Genomic DNA, 15,329 nt, shown 5'->3' on the forward strand with positions numbered 1-15,329 from the left:
ACACAGATACATGACACCCTGGTGGATTTGATCCACCATATCCAGGGTCGCCGGTGAGGCCGAATCGGCCACTAGGACGCGCCTAAGCATCTGCGTCCAACTTGCGATCGCCTGGGCCGCCATGAGAGAAGCAAACAGAGCCTTAAGCATAGAACCCGTAACAGAATAAGTATGACGGGTAAGAGACTCCAGTCTCCTATCCGTGGCGTCACGGAACACAGGGGAATCCTCTGCAGGAATCGCAGTGGCTTTGTTTAAAACCGCAATTGCGTGATCCACTGGGGGTGGCACACACCACCTTTCATCAGTGGAAGGTGAAAAAGGATAACGCAGCTTGAATCTACTTGGTACAGCAAAAGGTTTGCGTAGATTGCGCCATTGTTCCTTAACGGCGCGCTGAAAATCATCATTGCAGGGAAAAACCTGCGGCGTCCTGCGTTTTCTCTGCGTCCCATAAGCCGCCAAGGCGGCGGGGGGACACACCTCATCCTGCAAACGCAGCGTTTGCTTTATGGAAGCAATCAACTCATCCATGATTGCAAGCTCTTCAGGCGAGCCAGGGGGAGAATTATCAACCCCCTCAACTTCAGCCTCCACCTCAGACCCTATTAGATCAAGAGAGGAGCGGGACCCCGATAAGGAGGCCCCCGCCATAACAGCCCTATCACCTTCACCCTCAGAATCAGAGGAAAGAGCAACTCTGGGCCTTTTAGTAGATTGAGCAGCCACCAGCATCTGCACCTGAGCAGCAAGGCCAGCCACAATAGTGGCCAAATCCCCCCCTGGGGGGGAGACAGCGGTCCCCTGGCTTTCCACCAAGGCTGTAGGAAATTTTCCCTCCTGAGAATCCATTGCCCCTGTAATGCCAGACAACAAAGGGTTAACTGCCCCTTTTAAGCAAGCGCGGCAAGCGCAGCCCACCGCACCACACTCAAGCACAATAAGACCCCCACAGGGAATATGCAAACTGAACACAGGCAATGGATAGCAAGAACAGAAGGGTAAAACCTGAGGAGACCCTCGCCGCTGCTGCTGCCTCGATCGGTGTTCCTGGAAAGAGGAAGTGATGCTGCCAGGGCGCTCTATGTAAGCCTATGGAGGCTACAAGAAAATGGCCGCCATGCATGTAAAACATGCGGCCGGAGCGGGTGTAGGCAAAATGGCGCCGTTTGGCGCCGAAACCGCCGCTCCACAGTGCAGTAAAAAACACACATTACATTCCAGTATCAGAATACATGTCAGATCGCCGCAGCGATCGCTGTATAGTGCCCAAACATGCCAAAAAACATGCCCCACAGCACACAGCTTCACACACTGATCAGCCTGACACAGACAGTGTCACACATCTCCCCCCCCCCGCCCCTTGCAGCCCACAGCATGCAGCCGAGAGATAGGGAGACAAGCAGTGTGATTAAAGGCAGGTTACACAGTCCCAGACTGACACCCCCCCAGACAGACAGGTCCCCACATAAATACACTTACCTCACATGGCGTGGGGGACCCGCACAGGCGAACAAGCCGCTGCACATGAGGCAGGGAGAGTCGCATTCAAGACGCACAAAATGGGGGTTAAGAAACCGCACAGCGTCCAGTGAGGTAGCCACCTCACCAATCATCCCTGCACCGAACAGGGATGGGTCGTTCACTGTGCCAGGAGCGTTACCTGGCTGAACGCTCGATGGCAGACTGGGAAGCCACTGACCCACGACCTGCGATCAGGGGGATCAGCCCGAGACCCAGTCTGCATGATCCTCTTCATCCGAAGAACTAACTAATGCTGACAAAAATAACAGCTAAGTAAAGGTAGAGAGAAAACTCAAACAAAATTTTAAAAAGAAGAAAGAGTCTGGGGCAGAAAGCCCCAGCACAGAAAAAGCCAGCCACTCCTGACAAGCTAGACATTAAAACTGAGATATGGTTGCAGGAAGTAGGAGGGTATTGACTGAGGGGACCACCCCTTGAGGGTGGGATATGTTAAAAGCTTTATTGTTAACATATTCTGTTGCCTAGCTACTCCTTCGGAGCAAAGTCTAATACCCCATATGTGACGAATATGAAGAGGCGGCGACTGTCGGAGGACGTAAGAGAAACAGGTTTTAGCAAAGAACCCGCCACCGTATATGCGTGGCGAGCCAGAGATTCCACCCGCCTATCCGTAGGGTCCCTAAACACCGGAAAATCCTCAGAGGGCATAAGAGTGGCCTTGTTCAACCTTGACGCCGTGTGATCCACCTTAGGGGACACCGTCCAGCGTGAATCCGTAGGAGACGCGAAAGGGTAACGGAACCGAAACTGTTTTGGTACCACAAAAGGGCGTTTTAAATTACGCCATTGTTCGTTCACCGTTTCGTGAAACTCAGCGGGACAGGGAAAAACCTGTGCCACCTTCTGGGTCCTGCGAGTCCCAAAAGAAGACTGCTTACCCGGCGGGTTGAGCTCATCCTCTAAATGTAGTGTCTCCTTAATAGAAGCAATAAGCGCAGCCACAGCAGCGCATTCTTTGGCCAATTCAGGGGAAAAATCATCCCCATCATCCTCTTCCACCTCCCCATCAGAAGAAAGGACTGAGACCCCTCAGGGGGGGCACTGTCCAAGGCAACCATATCAGATTCAGAATCAGAGGAAGGCGAATGCCTAATGCGTTTTCTAGAAGCCCGTTCTGACATCAACAAGTCCACCTTGGATGCTAAAGTAACTAGTGCAGCAGCCAGAGAAGGAGCAGAATCAGGAGTACCCGATTCATTAACCAAGCCTGGGGGAAATTTGCTGTCCTGGGACTCCATGATGAGAATAAGGACGCTGGCCCTTTAAGACGCGATCGCAGCGCCCACCGCAATGTACAGCAATTGAAAATATCCCACTGAGAGAGGAAAGACACCGAAAGCAGAGAAATATCCCCCAAACAGCACAAAAAGACCCCCCAGGAGTGTTACCACGCTGCTCCACGATCGATCTTCATGCAGAAAAAGGAAGTGATGTCACATCGCTAGAGGCTAAAAGGATTTGCCTAAACATGGTTGCCTATGTATAAGAATGGGAGGCTCCGGGAAAATGGCCGCCGAACATGTGTAAAAGGAAAAACACCTGCCACACACAAGATGGCGCCCGAAGGCGCCAAAAACACTACAGAGAGGAGCTGCAGAAATGCCCACAGTGAGGCCAAAGCCGCTGCCCACCCTAAAAATTGCGGTCCCGCGGTTTCTGCACCGCAGTGGTCTGCCGAACCATGACTGTACCCCCAAACAGTGGGGACAGGGATAGGGACCCCATTGACCCCCACACACAGCATAACATGCTCGGAAGCCCCCGCAGGGACCGGGAGGGATGCGAGCCCCAGACACAGACATGTAATCCCCAGCCAGAGGCCCCACACAGAGCAATACTCACCGCTTCGCAGGGTCGTGGGAGCCTCCAGAACTCGGGAACCCCCCACCCCAGATGGCGGGGGGGGCGGCAGCCAAGAAGAGGACGCGTCTCATGGTCCGAACCGCATGTTGAGGCATCCCAGCGAGGTAGCCACCTCGCCGGCTTGTGCCCCTGAGGACAGGGGCAGGTCGTTTGCGAGGCCAGGGCACACACATAGCCTGCTAAACGCTTGATGGTGGGCTGGGAGTCCCTAAGATCCTCTGTCCTGACAAGTCAGGACGACCAGTTCGATTCCCAGCTCCGCAAACGCTGTAGTCTTCCGGAGAACCAACTAACTAAGCGCAGAGCAAATAAAAAGCTAGTAATGCAAAGAAATAACACATTGCAGAAAATAAAGTAATAAAATAGAAGAAAGGCTGAGACCGTAGCCCCAGCACAGGGATAGCCTATCTTACTCCTTAACTAGGCAGAAGACAAACTGAGTTGGGAAGGCTAATAGCAGGGGGATATTGAACCAGTGGGACAGCCCCCTACAGGTGTGTCTATGTAAATTGCATTGTTTTTAACAAGTCTTATGCCTAGCTTGCACCTGTGGATAAGAGGCCCATTGGTGAAGATTGTATGAGTGGGCGGCGACTGTCAGAGGACGTAAAAGAAAGGAAGATTTTCTTTCCGCCCAGTTAAAAGGGTGAGGAAAGAATGTAAACAATAGGTGATGAGTACCCAAGTGAATGTATACCCCTTGTGAATTGGTTGGGAGAATTACTTTTTTACAACTGAATGACAAGGGGAAGGGTGGGGCCTTTTAACAGCTGTGAACTGATTGTGTTTCCTGTAGCGTGGAGCCTCTTATCTCTCATGTGTTGCCGTCCTAGAAGGTTCGTAGAAACACCGTAGAAAGTCTAACGGCCGGTTTTGTTGGTGACTGGGAGAAGCCCTACATCTGTGAGTTAGGACACCTGAAATGTTTAGTTAGTGCCTGGATGGCAAGGATTTATTTTCTGTTCTGTTTTGTTTGATTTACATGCAACCTTTTAAAATAAAACTGGCTACAAGTCATATTTTAAGAAAACCTGTCATCTTGATACCTTTTTCCCAGGGAAGATTAACCCCATTTGAGCTAACCTCTCACAATATATATATATATATATATATATATATATATATATATATATACACACACACACTGCAGAAAAAAAAATTAAAGGAACACTTTGAAAAATCAGATCTTAACCACTTAAGCCCCGGAAGGTTTTACCCCCTTCCTGACCAGGGCCTATTTTGCGATTCGGCACTGCGTGACTTTAACGGACAATTGCACGGTCGTGCGACGCTGTACCTAAACTAATTTGACGTCCTTTTTTTCCCACAAACAGAGCTTTCTTTTGGTGGTATTTGATCACCTGTGCGATTTTTTGATCATGCGCTATAAACAAAAAAAGAGCGTCAATTTTGCAAATATAACAATATTTTTCACATTTTTTTATATGAAATTCCCCAAAAAAAAAAAAAAAGTAAAAATCAAACTTTTTTTAACATTTTAGGCCAATTTGTTTTATGCTACATATGTTTGGTAAAAAAAAAAAAAAAAAAAACCGCAAAAAGCGTATTTTGATTGGTTTGCGCAAAAGTTATTGCGTTTACTAACTAAGGGAAAGATTTTTGTCATTTTTGTTGTTTTTTTTTTTTTTAACGAGTAATGGCGGCAATCTGCGATTTTTTTGAGGGACTGCGACATTGCGGCGGACAGATCGGACCCTTGACTGACATTTTTGACACTTTTGGGGTTACCAGTGACATTACTACAGTAATCAGTGCTATACATATGCACTGTTACTATAAAAATGACACTGGCAGGGAAGGGGTTAACTTTATTTGAGAGGGAGGGGTTAAGTGTGTCCCTAGGGGCATGATTCTAACTGTGATTGGATGTGGCTTGAGGTGTAAGAACAGAGATCAACGGTCCTACATAGCAGAACCGTATGATCTCCATTCTTACACAGGGAAGAATGACAGGCGGCTTTGTTTACATTAGCCTTTCTCCCGCTGTAACGGACAATCGCGAGTGCCCGGCGGACATCGGGTCCGCCGGGCACACGCGCGGGGGGGGGGGGGGGGGGGTCCGTGAGCGAGCGGGCGCGCGCCTCCGGCGGCGCACGCTCACTCCCTAGAGCCTCACAGGCTAGCGACATAGTCCTACGTCGCTTTGCCTGTGAGGGACTGACCGCCGCAGTAAATAGTCATGCGCAGGTCGGCAAGCGGTTAATGGGGAAAAAATATCATGCTGGATACTTATACTGGTATGGACTGGGTAATGTGTTGGGAACGAAAGGATGCCACATCATTTGATGGAAATGAAAATCATACATAACAACCTACAGAGGGCTGAATTCAAAGACACCCCAAAAATCAAAGTGAAAAAATGATGCAGCATGCTAGTCCATTTTGCTGAAATTGTCATTGAAGCAACTCAAGTGGTAGTTTGTATGGCCCCCACGTGATTGTATGCATGCCTGACAACGTTAGCGCATGCTCATAATACGACTACGGATAATGTCCTGGGCTACTTCCTCCCAGATCTGGATCTGGGCATCAATGAGCTCCTAAACAAGGTGCAACCTGCCAGCATCAGATGGACTGAAACAATGTCCTAGAGGCCTTAGATAAGGTGGTATCAATTCCTTCATCCTCCAGGAACTGGCTGCATACTCTCACCACATGAGGCCAGGCATTGTCTTGCACCAGGAGGAACTGAGGACCCACTGCACCAGCGCAGGGTCTAACAATGGGTCCAAGGATTTTGCCCTGATACCTAATTGTCCAGCCTGTAGAAGTCTGTGCTTCCCTCCATGGATATGCCTCCCCAGACCATCACTGACCCAGCAAACTGGTCATGCCGAACGATGTTACAAGCAGCATAACATTCTCCATAGCTTATCCAGACCCTTTCACGTCTGTCACATGTGCTCAGGGTGAACCTGCTCTCATCTGTAAAAAGCACAGGGAGCCAGTGGCAGACCTGTCAATTCTGGTGTTCAATGGCAAATACCAATCAAGCTTCATGGTACCAGGCAGTGAGCACAGGGCCCACTAGAGAACATTGGGCTCTCAGGTCATCTTCTTGAAGTCTGTTTGTTACTGTTTGGCCAGAGACATTCACATAAGTGGCTTGATTGAGGTCATTTTGTAGGGGTTTGGTAGTGCTCATCCTGTTCCTCCTTGCACAGAAGAGCAGATACCGGTCCTGCTGATGGGTTAAAGACCTTCTATGGCCCTGTCCAGCTCTCCTAGAGCAACTGCCTGTCTCCTGGAATTTTCTCCATGCTCTTAATGACTGTGCTGGAGACACAGCAAACCATGTGCCATCCTGGAGGAGTTGGACTGCCTGTGCAACCTCTATATGGTCCAGGTATCGCCTCATGCTACCAGTAGTGACACTGACCACAGCCAAAAAAAAACTAGTGAAAAAAAGTCAGAAAAGAGGTGTAGGGGGAAAAACGCCTTTGGCCTCTACTTGTAAAACCATTCCTGCTTTTGGCTTCTTTCACACGGCCGCTCAGTTTATTTCATCCGCTGCGGCACTTTTTTTTTGTCATCCGGTCCGTATGTCCGCATATCATCCCATCCGTTTGCGGATGATATACGGACATAATGTATATATAACAAAAAGTGCAGCGCTATCAAATATGGATTATGAAGATGATATCGAGGAGAGCAGTCCACAGGTGCAAATTATGGTGAAGCATGCACAAGATATAAACATTTAGTGCTCTTCAATGTGCTGGTAATCCTCCACCCAGTCTCATTAGGCTCTCACCTCACACTTAGCCCCTATGTCACCAGACGGGCTAGTAAGACTTAAACTTTCTCCAAGGATATCACCAATATAGATCAGATCAGTATTCCTCTTCATCAGAAAATAAGGCTCACAGGTAACAGACCACAGGTCCATAAATCGGGTCACAGGTCCATAGGAAAACAAAGGTCAGTGCATTACCGCAATAAATTACTTTATTGAACATAGCATAAAATAATAAAATTACCTTGTAAAGCACTATACAAGTGCATGTGATGAGCAGATTGTATTACACACAGCGGTCTCGACCGCAATGGATGGCGGGTGATGTCCCCGGCCCCTTCCCCTTCGCACGCGTTACGTCCCACTGGGTGGGACTTCATCAGCTATTAGTAAGGGAGAAGGACAGGGCTACATATAGTCACTCATAGCCTATATGTGTGTATGTCTATGTGATTGCGGATGTCAGCGGATGACACCGCTGACATCCGATTTTGCGTCCTTTCAGTTCTTTAATCGGAAGAAAAATAGGGTTCTGTTCCGTTCCAAAAAACGGAACAGAGCTGAAAGGACGCAAATCGGATGTCAGCGGATGATCATCCGCTGACATCCGCAATCCCGTTGACATGCATTATGTCCGTATATCACCCGTGAACGGATGGGGTGATATACGGACATACGGAACGCCCGTGTGAAAGGGGCCTTTGAATTTGTCTCATTGTTGCTCATCTAGTGCACTTTTTTTAAATTGTATACAACACCAAAGCAGCTGAAACTGATTAACCACTTGCCGACTGCTCACAGTATATTTACTGCGGCAGTCGGCCCCGGCCAGGCAGAGTGACGTAGGTCTACGTCGCTCGCCTGTCACTCCTTCTAGAGCCAATAGCGGGCGAGCGTGCGCCCGCCGAGGCGCGCGCCTGCCTCAGCTCGTTCACGGAGGAGTGCAGGAGTGTGACTGGCGGACCCGATGTCCGCCGGTCACACTACGATCGCCGGTACAGCGGGAGAAAGACAGAGCGGCTTATGTAAACAAGCCGCCTGTCAGTTCTCCCTGTGTAAAAATGAAGATCAGACGGTTCTACTATGTAGAACCGTTGATCTTTTTTTTTACACCAATAGGAATGTCCCACTACAGTTAGAAGCACGCCCCTAGGACACACTTAACCCCTCCCTGTCCAATAAAGTTAACCCCTTCCCTGCCAGTGTCATTTTTGCAGTAACAGTGCATATATATAGCACTGATTACTGCAGTAATGTCACTGGTAACCCCAAAAGTGTCAAAAATGTCAGTCAAGGGTCCGATCTGTCCGCCGCAATGTCGCAGTACCGCAAAAAAAAAAAAATCGCAGATCGCCGCCATTACTCGTTAAAAAAGAAAACACCAAAAATGACAAAAATCTTTCCCTTTGTTAGTAAACGCGATAACTTTTGCGCAAACCAATCAAAATACGCTTTTTGCGATTTTTTTTACCAAACATAGGTAGCGTAAAACAAATTGGCCGAAAATGTTAAAAAATTTTGATTTTTACATTTTTTTGGGGGGGGAATTTCATATAAAAAAAAGTGAAAAATATTGTTATTTTTGCAAAAATTACGCTTTTTTTGTTTATAGCGCGTGATCAAAAAATCGCACAGGTGATCAAATACCACCAAAAGAAAGCTCTGTTTGTGGGAAAAAAAGGACGTGAAATTTGTTTAGGTACAGCGTCGCACGACCGCGCAATTGTCCCTTAAAGTCACGCAGTAAAAAAATCGCAAAAACCCCCTGGTCTTTTAGCAGGAAAATCCTCCGGTGGTAAAGTGGTTAAAGCCGAGTTCCGGCCACATTTTAAACTTCACATCATGCATACCTATATCCCTTTCTAAATTCTATTTGGCTGTTTTTAATTTTTTTCAGGTTCTCTTACCTTATTTTTAATGAAAATAACTTTACTTCCTCCTCATGCGGCCGCCGCCATTTCCTGCTTTGCATTGACTCCTAGGAGATGAGTGTCATCAATCCCAGGAGTCAATGCGCCTGCATCGGTTTCCCTCGTCACGTCCGGTTCAGGCGCATCATTCTCTGCCGATGGATTGAGAACCGCTTCTGGGCATGTGCAATGATGCGGCAATGGCACGGAAACAGCTGTGGGATGACGTGCCTGCAAGGGAAGTGATGAGGTATAGCATTCTGGGACTCGTGAAATCCAGGAAAAGGGACACTGTGGCTTCAGCTGCCCACACAGCAGATGTCCGCGCTGTACAAGAACTTCACAAAGTAAGTAATTCATGCTGCACAAACAAAGAACAGGGGACAGTTTACAGGATATCTTAATGTAAATGCACTAGCCCTGATTATTCTAGGGCCGGAACTCCGCTTTAACAACCCCCTCTGCTACTTAACTGACCAAATCGATATCCCAGGAGTTTAATTGGCTTGATGCTATACTCGGATTAAAAAGCGTTCCTTTAAATTTTTTGAGCAGTGTATATAGTGTTTACCCACTTTTGTCACTGTACACACACACACACACACACACAATCTTGTTCCTCATTCTATCTATCGCCTTTCCTAACCCTGCATCTATTTCAATCTAGTCTCCACTTTTCACTACAGTCTGGTTATACTGTTCCCAACAACATGGCAAAGTTGGTATTAACAGGGACCACAAAGATCGCTATTAGTATGTTAGGGGAATGGCTTTACACAGACACTGAATGGGCAAAATTATGTCACATTTGTCATACTTTATTTGGACTTTTCTACCTTTATGAACCACAATACCTGCTTCAGCTCTATTGTAGTTAAATACAAAACAAAGAAACAAACTGCCTGATGGTATCTTAAATGAATGGAGAGATTACCGATTTTCAAGAGGTGTGGATGGGTAAAAGGACTAGGCTGTCCCAAATTTCTTTTTGGAAGGCTGAAAGGTGGGTGGGAACTTGTAGATAACCATCGTGTCACGCAAAAAGCACCAGCTGTAAAGAAAGAAATGATAATGTAAGTTTTTTATTCACAGCTAGAAAAAATAGATGTCTGTGAAGTAAAAAACAGAATAATAAATAAAAATGTAATAATAATAATAAATATATACATACATACATACATATAAATATATTTCTCTTACGTCCTCCGACAGTCGCCGCCCACTTCATATTCATCACCAATGGGGTTATGTCCTTTATTCCGTAGGAGTAGCTAGGCAATAGAATATGTTAGTACAAAGACTTTTAACATATCCCACCCCCAGGGGGTGGTCCCCTCAGTACATAACCCTCCACTTCCTGTATCCAACTCAGTTTCATTTGTCTAGCTGTCAGGAGTAGCTGGAAGTTTCTGTGCTGGGGCACCTTGTCTCAGCTCTCTTTCCTTTCTTTGGATTTTATTTGAGTTTTTTCTCTCTTTCTTGTTAGCTGTTATTTTACCAGCGTTAGTTAGTTCTTCTGATGAAGAGGATCATGCGGGCTGCGTCTCGGGCTGACCCCCCTGGTAGCAGGCTGTGGGTCGGTGGTTTCTCAGCCCGCCATCGAGCGTTCAGTCAGGTATCGCTCCTGAGTTATCTGAACGACCCATCCCTGTTCCGTGCAGGGATGCCAGGTGAGGTGGCTACCTCACTGGACGCTGTGCGGTTTCTCAACCCACCTTCTGATGCGTCCTGGATGCGACTCTCCCTGCCTCATGTGCAGCGGTTTGTTCGCCTGTGCGGGTCCCCCACGCCATGTGAGAGGTAAGTGCATTTATGTGGGGACCTGTCTGTCTGGGGGGTGTCAGTCTGGGACTGTGTACCTTGCCCTGTGTTCACACTATTACGTTTTCCCTATCTCTCACATTGCATGCTGTGGGCTGCAGGAGGGGGGGCTGGCTGCACTCTGTGTCAGTTTTCTGTCTGTGTGAACGGCTGTGTGCTGTGGGGCTTGAGTTTCTCATGCTTGGGGCACATTACAGCGCCGCTGCGGCGGTTTGCCATGTTCCTTTTTTGGGCAGATGGTGTGTTTTACTTCTCCCTCATGGGGTGTGGGAGCAGCGGTTTCGGCGCCAAAACGGCGCCATTTTGGCTGCGATCGCTCCGGCCGCATGTTTTACATGCATGGCGGCCATTTTCTTGTAGCCTCCATAGGCTTTCATAGAGCGCCCTGTATGCCGGCACTTTCCTTTCCTTCAGGAGCACCGCAGGCAGCAGCAGCAGCACCGATCTGTCCAGGTTCATTTCTCTTTATTCCCTGTATCCTGCCCTGGTATACTTGTCCCTGTGGGGGTCCCTTGTGTGGGATGCCTAGTGTGAGTGGGCTACGATCGCAGCGCTCTCTTAAAGGGGCGGTCGCCCATTTATTTTTGCTACTACAAGGGCATGGATTCTCAGGAATACTAGTTTCCTGCCAATTTGGTGGGAAGCCAGGGGACTGCGGTTTCCCCCCCCCGGGGGGGATTTGGCTGCGATTGTGGCTGGCCTTGCGACTCAGGTGCAAATGCTGGTGGCTGCTCAATCCTCTAAAAGGCCCGGAGTTTTCAATTTCCTCTGTTTCAGAGGGTGATGGTACTGGGGCTGCTGGGGCAGAGATCTCCTTGTCGGGGTCTCGTTCCTCCCTGGACCTTATAGGGTCAGCAATGGAGGCTGAGGTAGAGGGGGTTGATAATTCTCCCCCTGGCTCGTCTGAAGAGCTTGCACTCATGGATGAATTGGTTGCTTCTATCAAGCAAACTCTGCGTTTGGAGGAGGAAACATGTCCTCCAGCTGCCTTGGCGGCTTATGGGACGCAGAAAAGGCGCATATCATCGCAGATGTTTCCATGCACTGATGATTTTCAGCGCGCTGTGAAAGAACGATGGTGTAATTTACGCAAACCTTTTGCTGTACCAAGTAGGTTTAAGCTGCGCTATCCTTTTACGCCCGCTACTGATGGGCGTTGGTGTGTCCCACCTCCGGTGGACCAGGCGTTAGCAGTTTTGAACAAGTCCACTGCGATTCCTGCTGAAGACACCCCGGTGTTCCGGGATGCCACGGACAAGAGGATGGAGTCCTTTGCCCGTCGTACCTATTCTATTATGGGTTCTATGTTGAAAGCTTTATTGCTTCACTTATGGCGGCCCAGGCGGTCGCGAACTGGACGCAGGTGCTTAGGCGTGTCCTGGTGGCTGATTCTGCCCCCCAGGCGACTTTGGATATGGTGGATCAAATCCACCAGGGTGTCATGTATTTGTGTGATGCGGACCTGGATATGGTTCCGTTGGCTGCACGTGTACACAGTGTGGCGGTGTTATCTCACCGCCTGGTTTGGTTGAAGTGTTGGTCTGTGGATCAATCTTCACGTATGACCTTGGCCAATCTGCCTTTTGATGGTTCTCGCCTTTTTGTCGAATCCCTGGATGCCCTAATTAAAGGGGTCACGGGGGGTAAGTGCACGCTCTTACCTCAATCCCACAAGCCTAAGACGGCTCCGGGAAAAAAGAATGCTTTCTTTCGGCCCCCTCAGGGGTCCTTTCGTGCCTTTCGGTCACACTTTTGGGGCAAGCCGTCCAAGGGTCAAGGCTCCCGCAAGAAGCCGTGGGCAGGTAAGCAAAAGTCCGGCCAATCCGGTTCTGCGGCCCACAACAGTGCGGCCTGAAGGGGCGCCCTCACCCAATTCACAGGAAATCGTTCGATCTGGCTACTAGATCGAGTTTCTCTCTCGGCCGGAGAGCAGATTTTTTCCCTCAAGTCTTCTGTTATCCCCGGAGCGTTTGCGGGACCTGCATCTAGCGGTGCAGGACCTGGGGGCTCAGGGAGTGGTGGTCCCGGTGCCTCATCGGGACAGATTTCGGGGGTTCTATTCCAATCTGCTCACCGTGCCCAGGAAGGAGGGCAAGGTGCGTCCGATTCTGGACTTGACGGCGCTGAACCGCTTTGTGCGGGTGCGCAAGTTCCGCATGGAATCCCTGCGGTCGGTGGTGGCTGCCCTGGTTCCGGGGGAGTTCATGGCTTCCATCGACTTGCAAGATGCGTATCTTCACATCCCGATTTTCGAGGGTCACCAGAGGTACCTTCGATTCGCCATAGCGGAAGATCATTACTCAATTTGTGGCGTTGCCTTTTGGTCTCGCCTCGGCTCCGAGGGTGTTCACCAAAGTGCTGGCACCGGTTCTGGCTTTGTTGAGGGCCCAGGGCATTTCGGTTCTTGGGTATCTGGACGATATTCTGGTTCGGTCTGCGACCAGCCAGAGTCTGGAGAAGGATCTGTCCGTCACGTTGCAGACTCTGCAGGAGTTTGGTTGGACGATCAATTTTCCAAGTCGACATTGTGCCCATCGGTTCGGATTTCTTACCTGGGTATGATTCTGGACTCTGTCCAGGCGAAGGTCTTCCTGCCGGAAGAAAAACTTGCAGCTCTTCAGGAGGCAGTCAGGTCCCTCAGGGACGTTCCATCTTCGTCCATTCGGACGTGCATGCGGTGTCTGGGATTGATGGTCTCGGCTTTCGAGGCGATTCCCTTCGCCCAGTTTCACGCACGGGATCTCCGAGCGGAGATATTGTCCAAGTGGGACGGGCGTCCGTAGTCTCTGGATCTCCAGATGTCATTGAGTTCTTAGACCAGAAGGGATCTTCTGTGGTGGCTTCAATCCCTCTCAGTATTGGGGGGCAAGTCTTTTCGTCCCCTTTCGTGGACGGTGATCACCACGGACGCCAGCCTGTCGGGCTGGGGTGGTGTTCTGGGCGTTCTGTCCACCCAGGGTGTTTGGTCGACGGAGGAATCCTCCCTTCCGATCAACGTTCTGGAACTGCGAGCGATACTCCTCTGTCTTCGTCGTTGGACGGACAATCTTCACGGCTACCCGGTTCGGGTGCAGACGGACAATGCCACGGCGGTGGCTTACATCAATCACCAAGGGGGCACCAGGAGTGCCCGGGCGGCTCGAGAAGTGGCCGCGATTCTGTCTTGGGCCGAGACGCATGTCCCGGCAATATCGGCAGGTCACATTCCGGGGGTGGAAATTTGGCAGGCGGATTATCTGAGCCGTCGAACCCTGGACCAGGGAGAATGGTCCCTTCACCCGGCTGTCTTCCAGATGTTGTGCGCGAGGTGGGGTCTTCCGGAGGTAGACCTGTTCGCGTCTCGTCTGAACATCAAAGTACCACGGTTCGTGGCGAGGACGTGCGATCCTCGGGCAGACGCGTCGGACGCGTTGGTTGCCCCGTGGCATCAGTACCAACTGATGTATGCGTTCCCACCGATTCAAATGCTGTCCAGGTTCCTTCGCGGAACCGACCACGGTGATTCTTGTGGCACCGGACTGGCCTCGCCGGTCCTGGGACGCAGACCTCGTAAATCTGGCAATCGACGCCCCGTGGCGTCTGCCTCTTCGAGAAGATCTTCTGTCGCAAGGACCGATCTTCCATCCTGCTTTACAGTCGCTGGCCTTGACGGCCTGGCTGTTGAAACCGAGGTCCTGAAGAACAGGGGTCTTTCCCCTGAGGTCATTCACACCTTAACGGAAGGTTTATTACCGTACTTGGAAGGCGTATTTTGCCTGGTGCGAATCCAGGGGTTTCTCTCCTGACACTTATTCGGTGTCTAGGGTGTTGCCCTTCCTTCAGACGGGTGTTGACCAGCGTCTGGCGCTGGCCACGATCAAGGGTCAGGTGTCTGCTTTGGCCGTTCTTTTTCAACGACCTGTGGCATCTGATTCTTTGGTTAGCACTTTTGTGCAGGGGGTACGTCATCTGATCCCTCCTAGGAGGGACCCTCTTCCCCCTTGGGACTTGAATCTAGTTCTATCAGTATTACAGCGTGCTCCTTTTGAAAGGTTCAGGGAGATCTCGCTGTCTTTGTTATCCAAGAAGGTCGCCTTTTTGGTGGCTATCACCTCGACTCGTTGAGTGTCGGGGCTGGCAGCCTTGTCCTGCAAGTCTCCGTATCTGGTTGTGCATTGGGACAAGGTGGTCTTGCGACCTAACCCTTCTTTTCTTCCAAAAAGGGTTTCGTAATGAGGACATTGTCAAACCTTCGCTTTGCGCGAAGCCGAAGCATCCGACGGAGGTGTTGCTTCACTCCTTGGATGTTGTCCGGGCGATTAGAGTCTATCTCAAATCGACTGAGTCTTCTCGCAAGTCGGATGCCTTGTTTGTCCTTCCGGAAGGTCCTCGGAAGGGCATGGCGGCGTCGGCTTCTACAATCGCCAAATGGATCAGACAGACCATTGATCAGG

The 15,329-nt window shown here is 49.8% G+C and overlaps 1 protein-coding gene across 1 annotated transcript in view; it reads right to left on the minus strand.

Moving 5' to 3' along the window:
- XPNPEP3 (X-prolyl aminopeptidase 3) overlaps positions 1–15,329 on the minus strand; it is a 227,886-nt gene that overhangs the window by 136,707 nt on the left and 75,850 nt on the right. The window contains exon 2 of the mRNA XM_082264767.1: positions 10,010–10,126. Coding sequence (XP_082120893.1) covers positions 10,010–10,126 — 117 coding nt within the window. The remainder of the gene's footprint in view (positions 1–10,009; positions 10,127–15,329) is intronic.

This window comes from Pelophylax lessonae (assembly GCF_965119305.1).
Source record: "Pelophylax lessonae genome assembly, chromosome: 8".
Taxonomy (NCBI): Eukaryota; Metazoa; Chordata; class Amphibia; order Anura; family Ranidae; genus Pelophylax; species Pelophylax lessonae.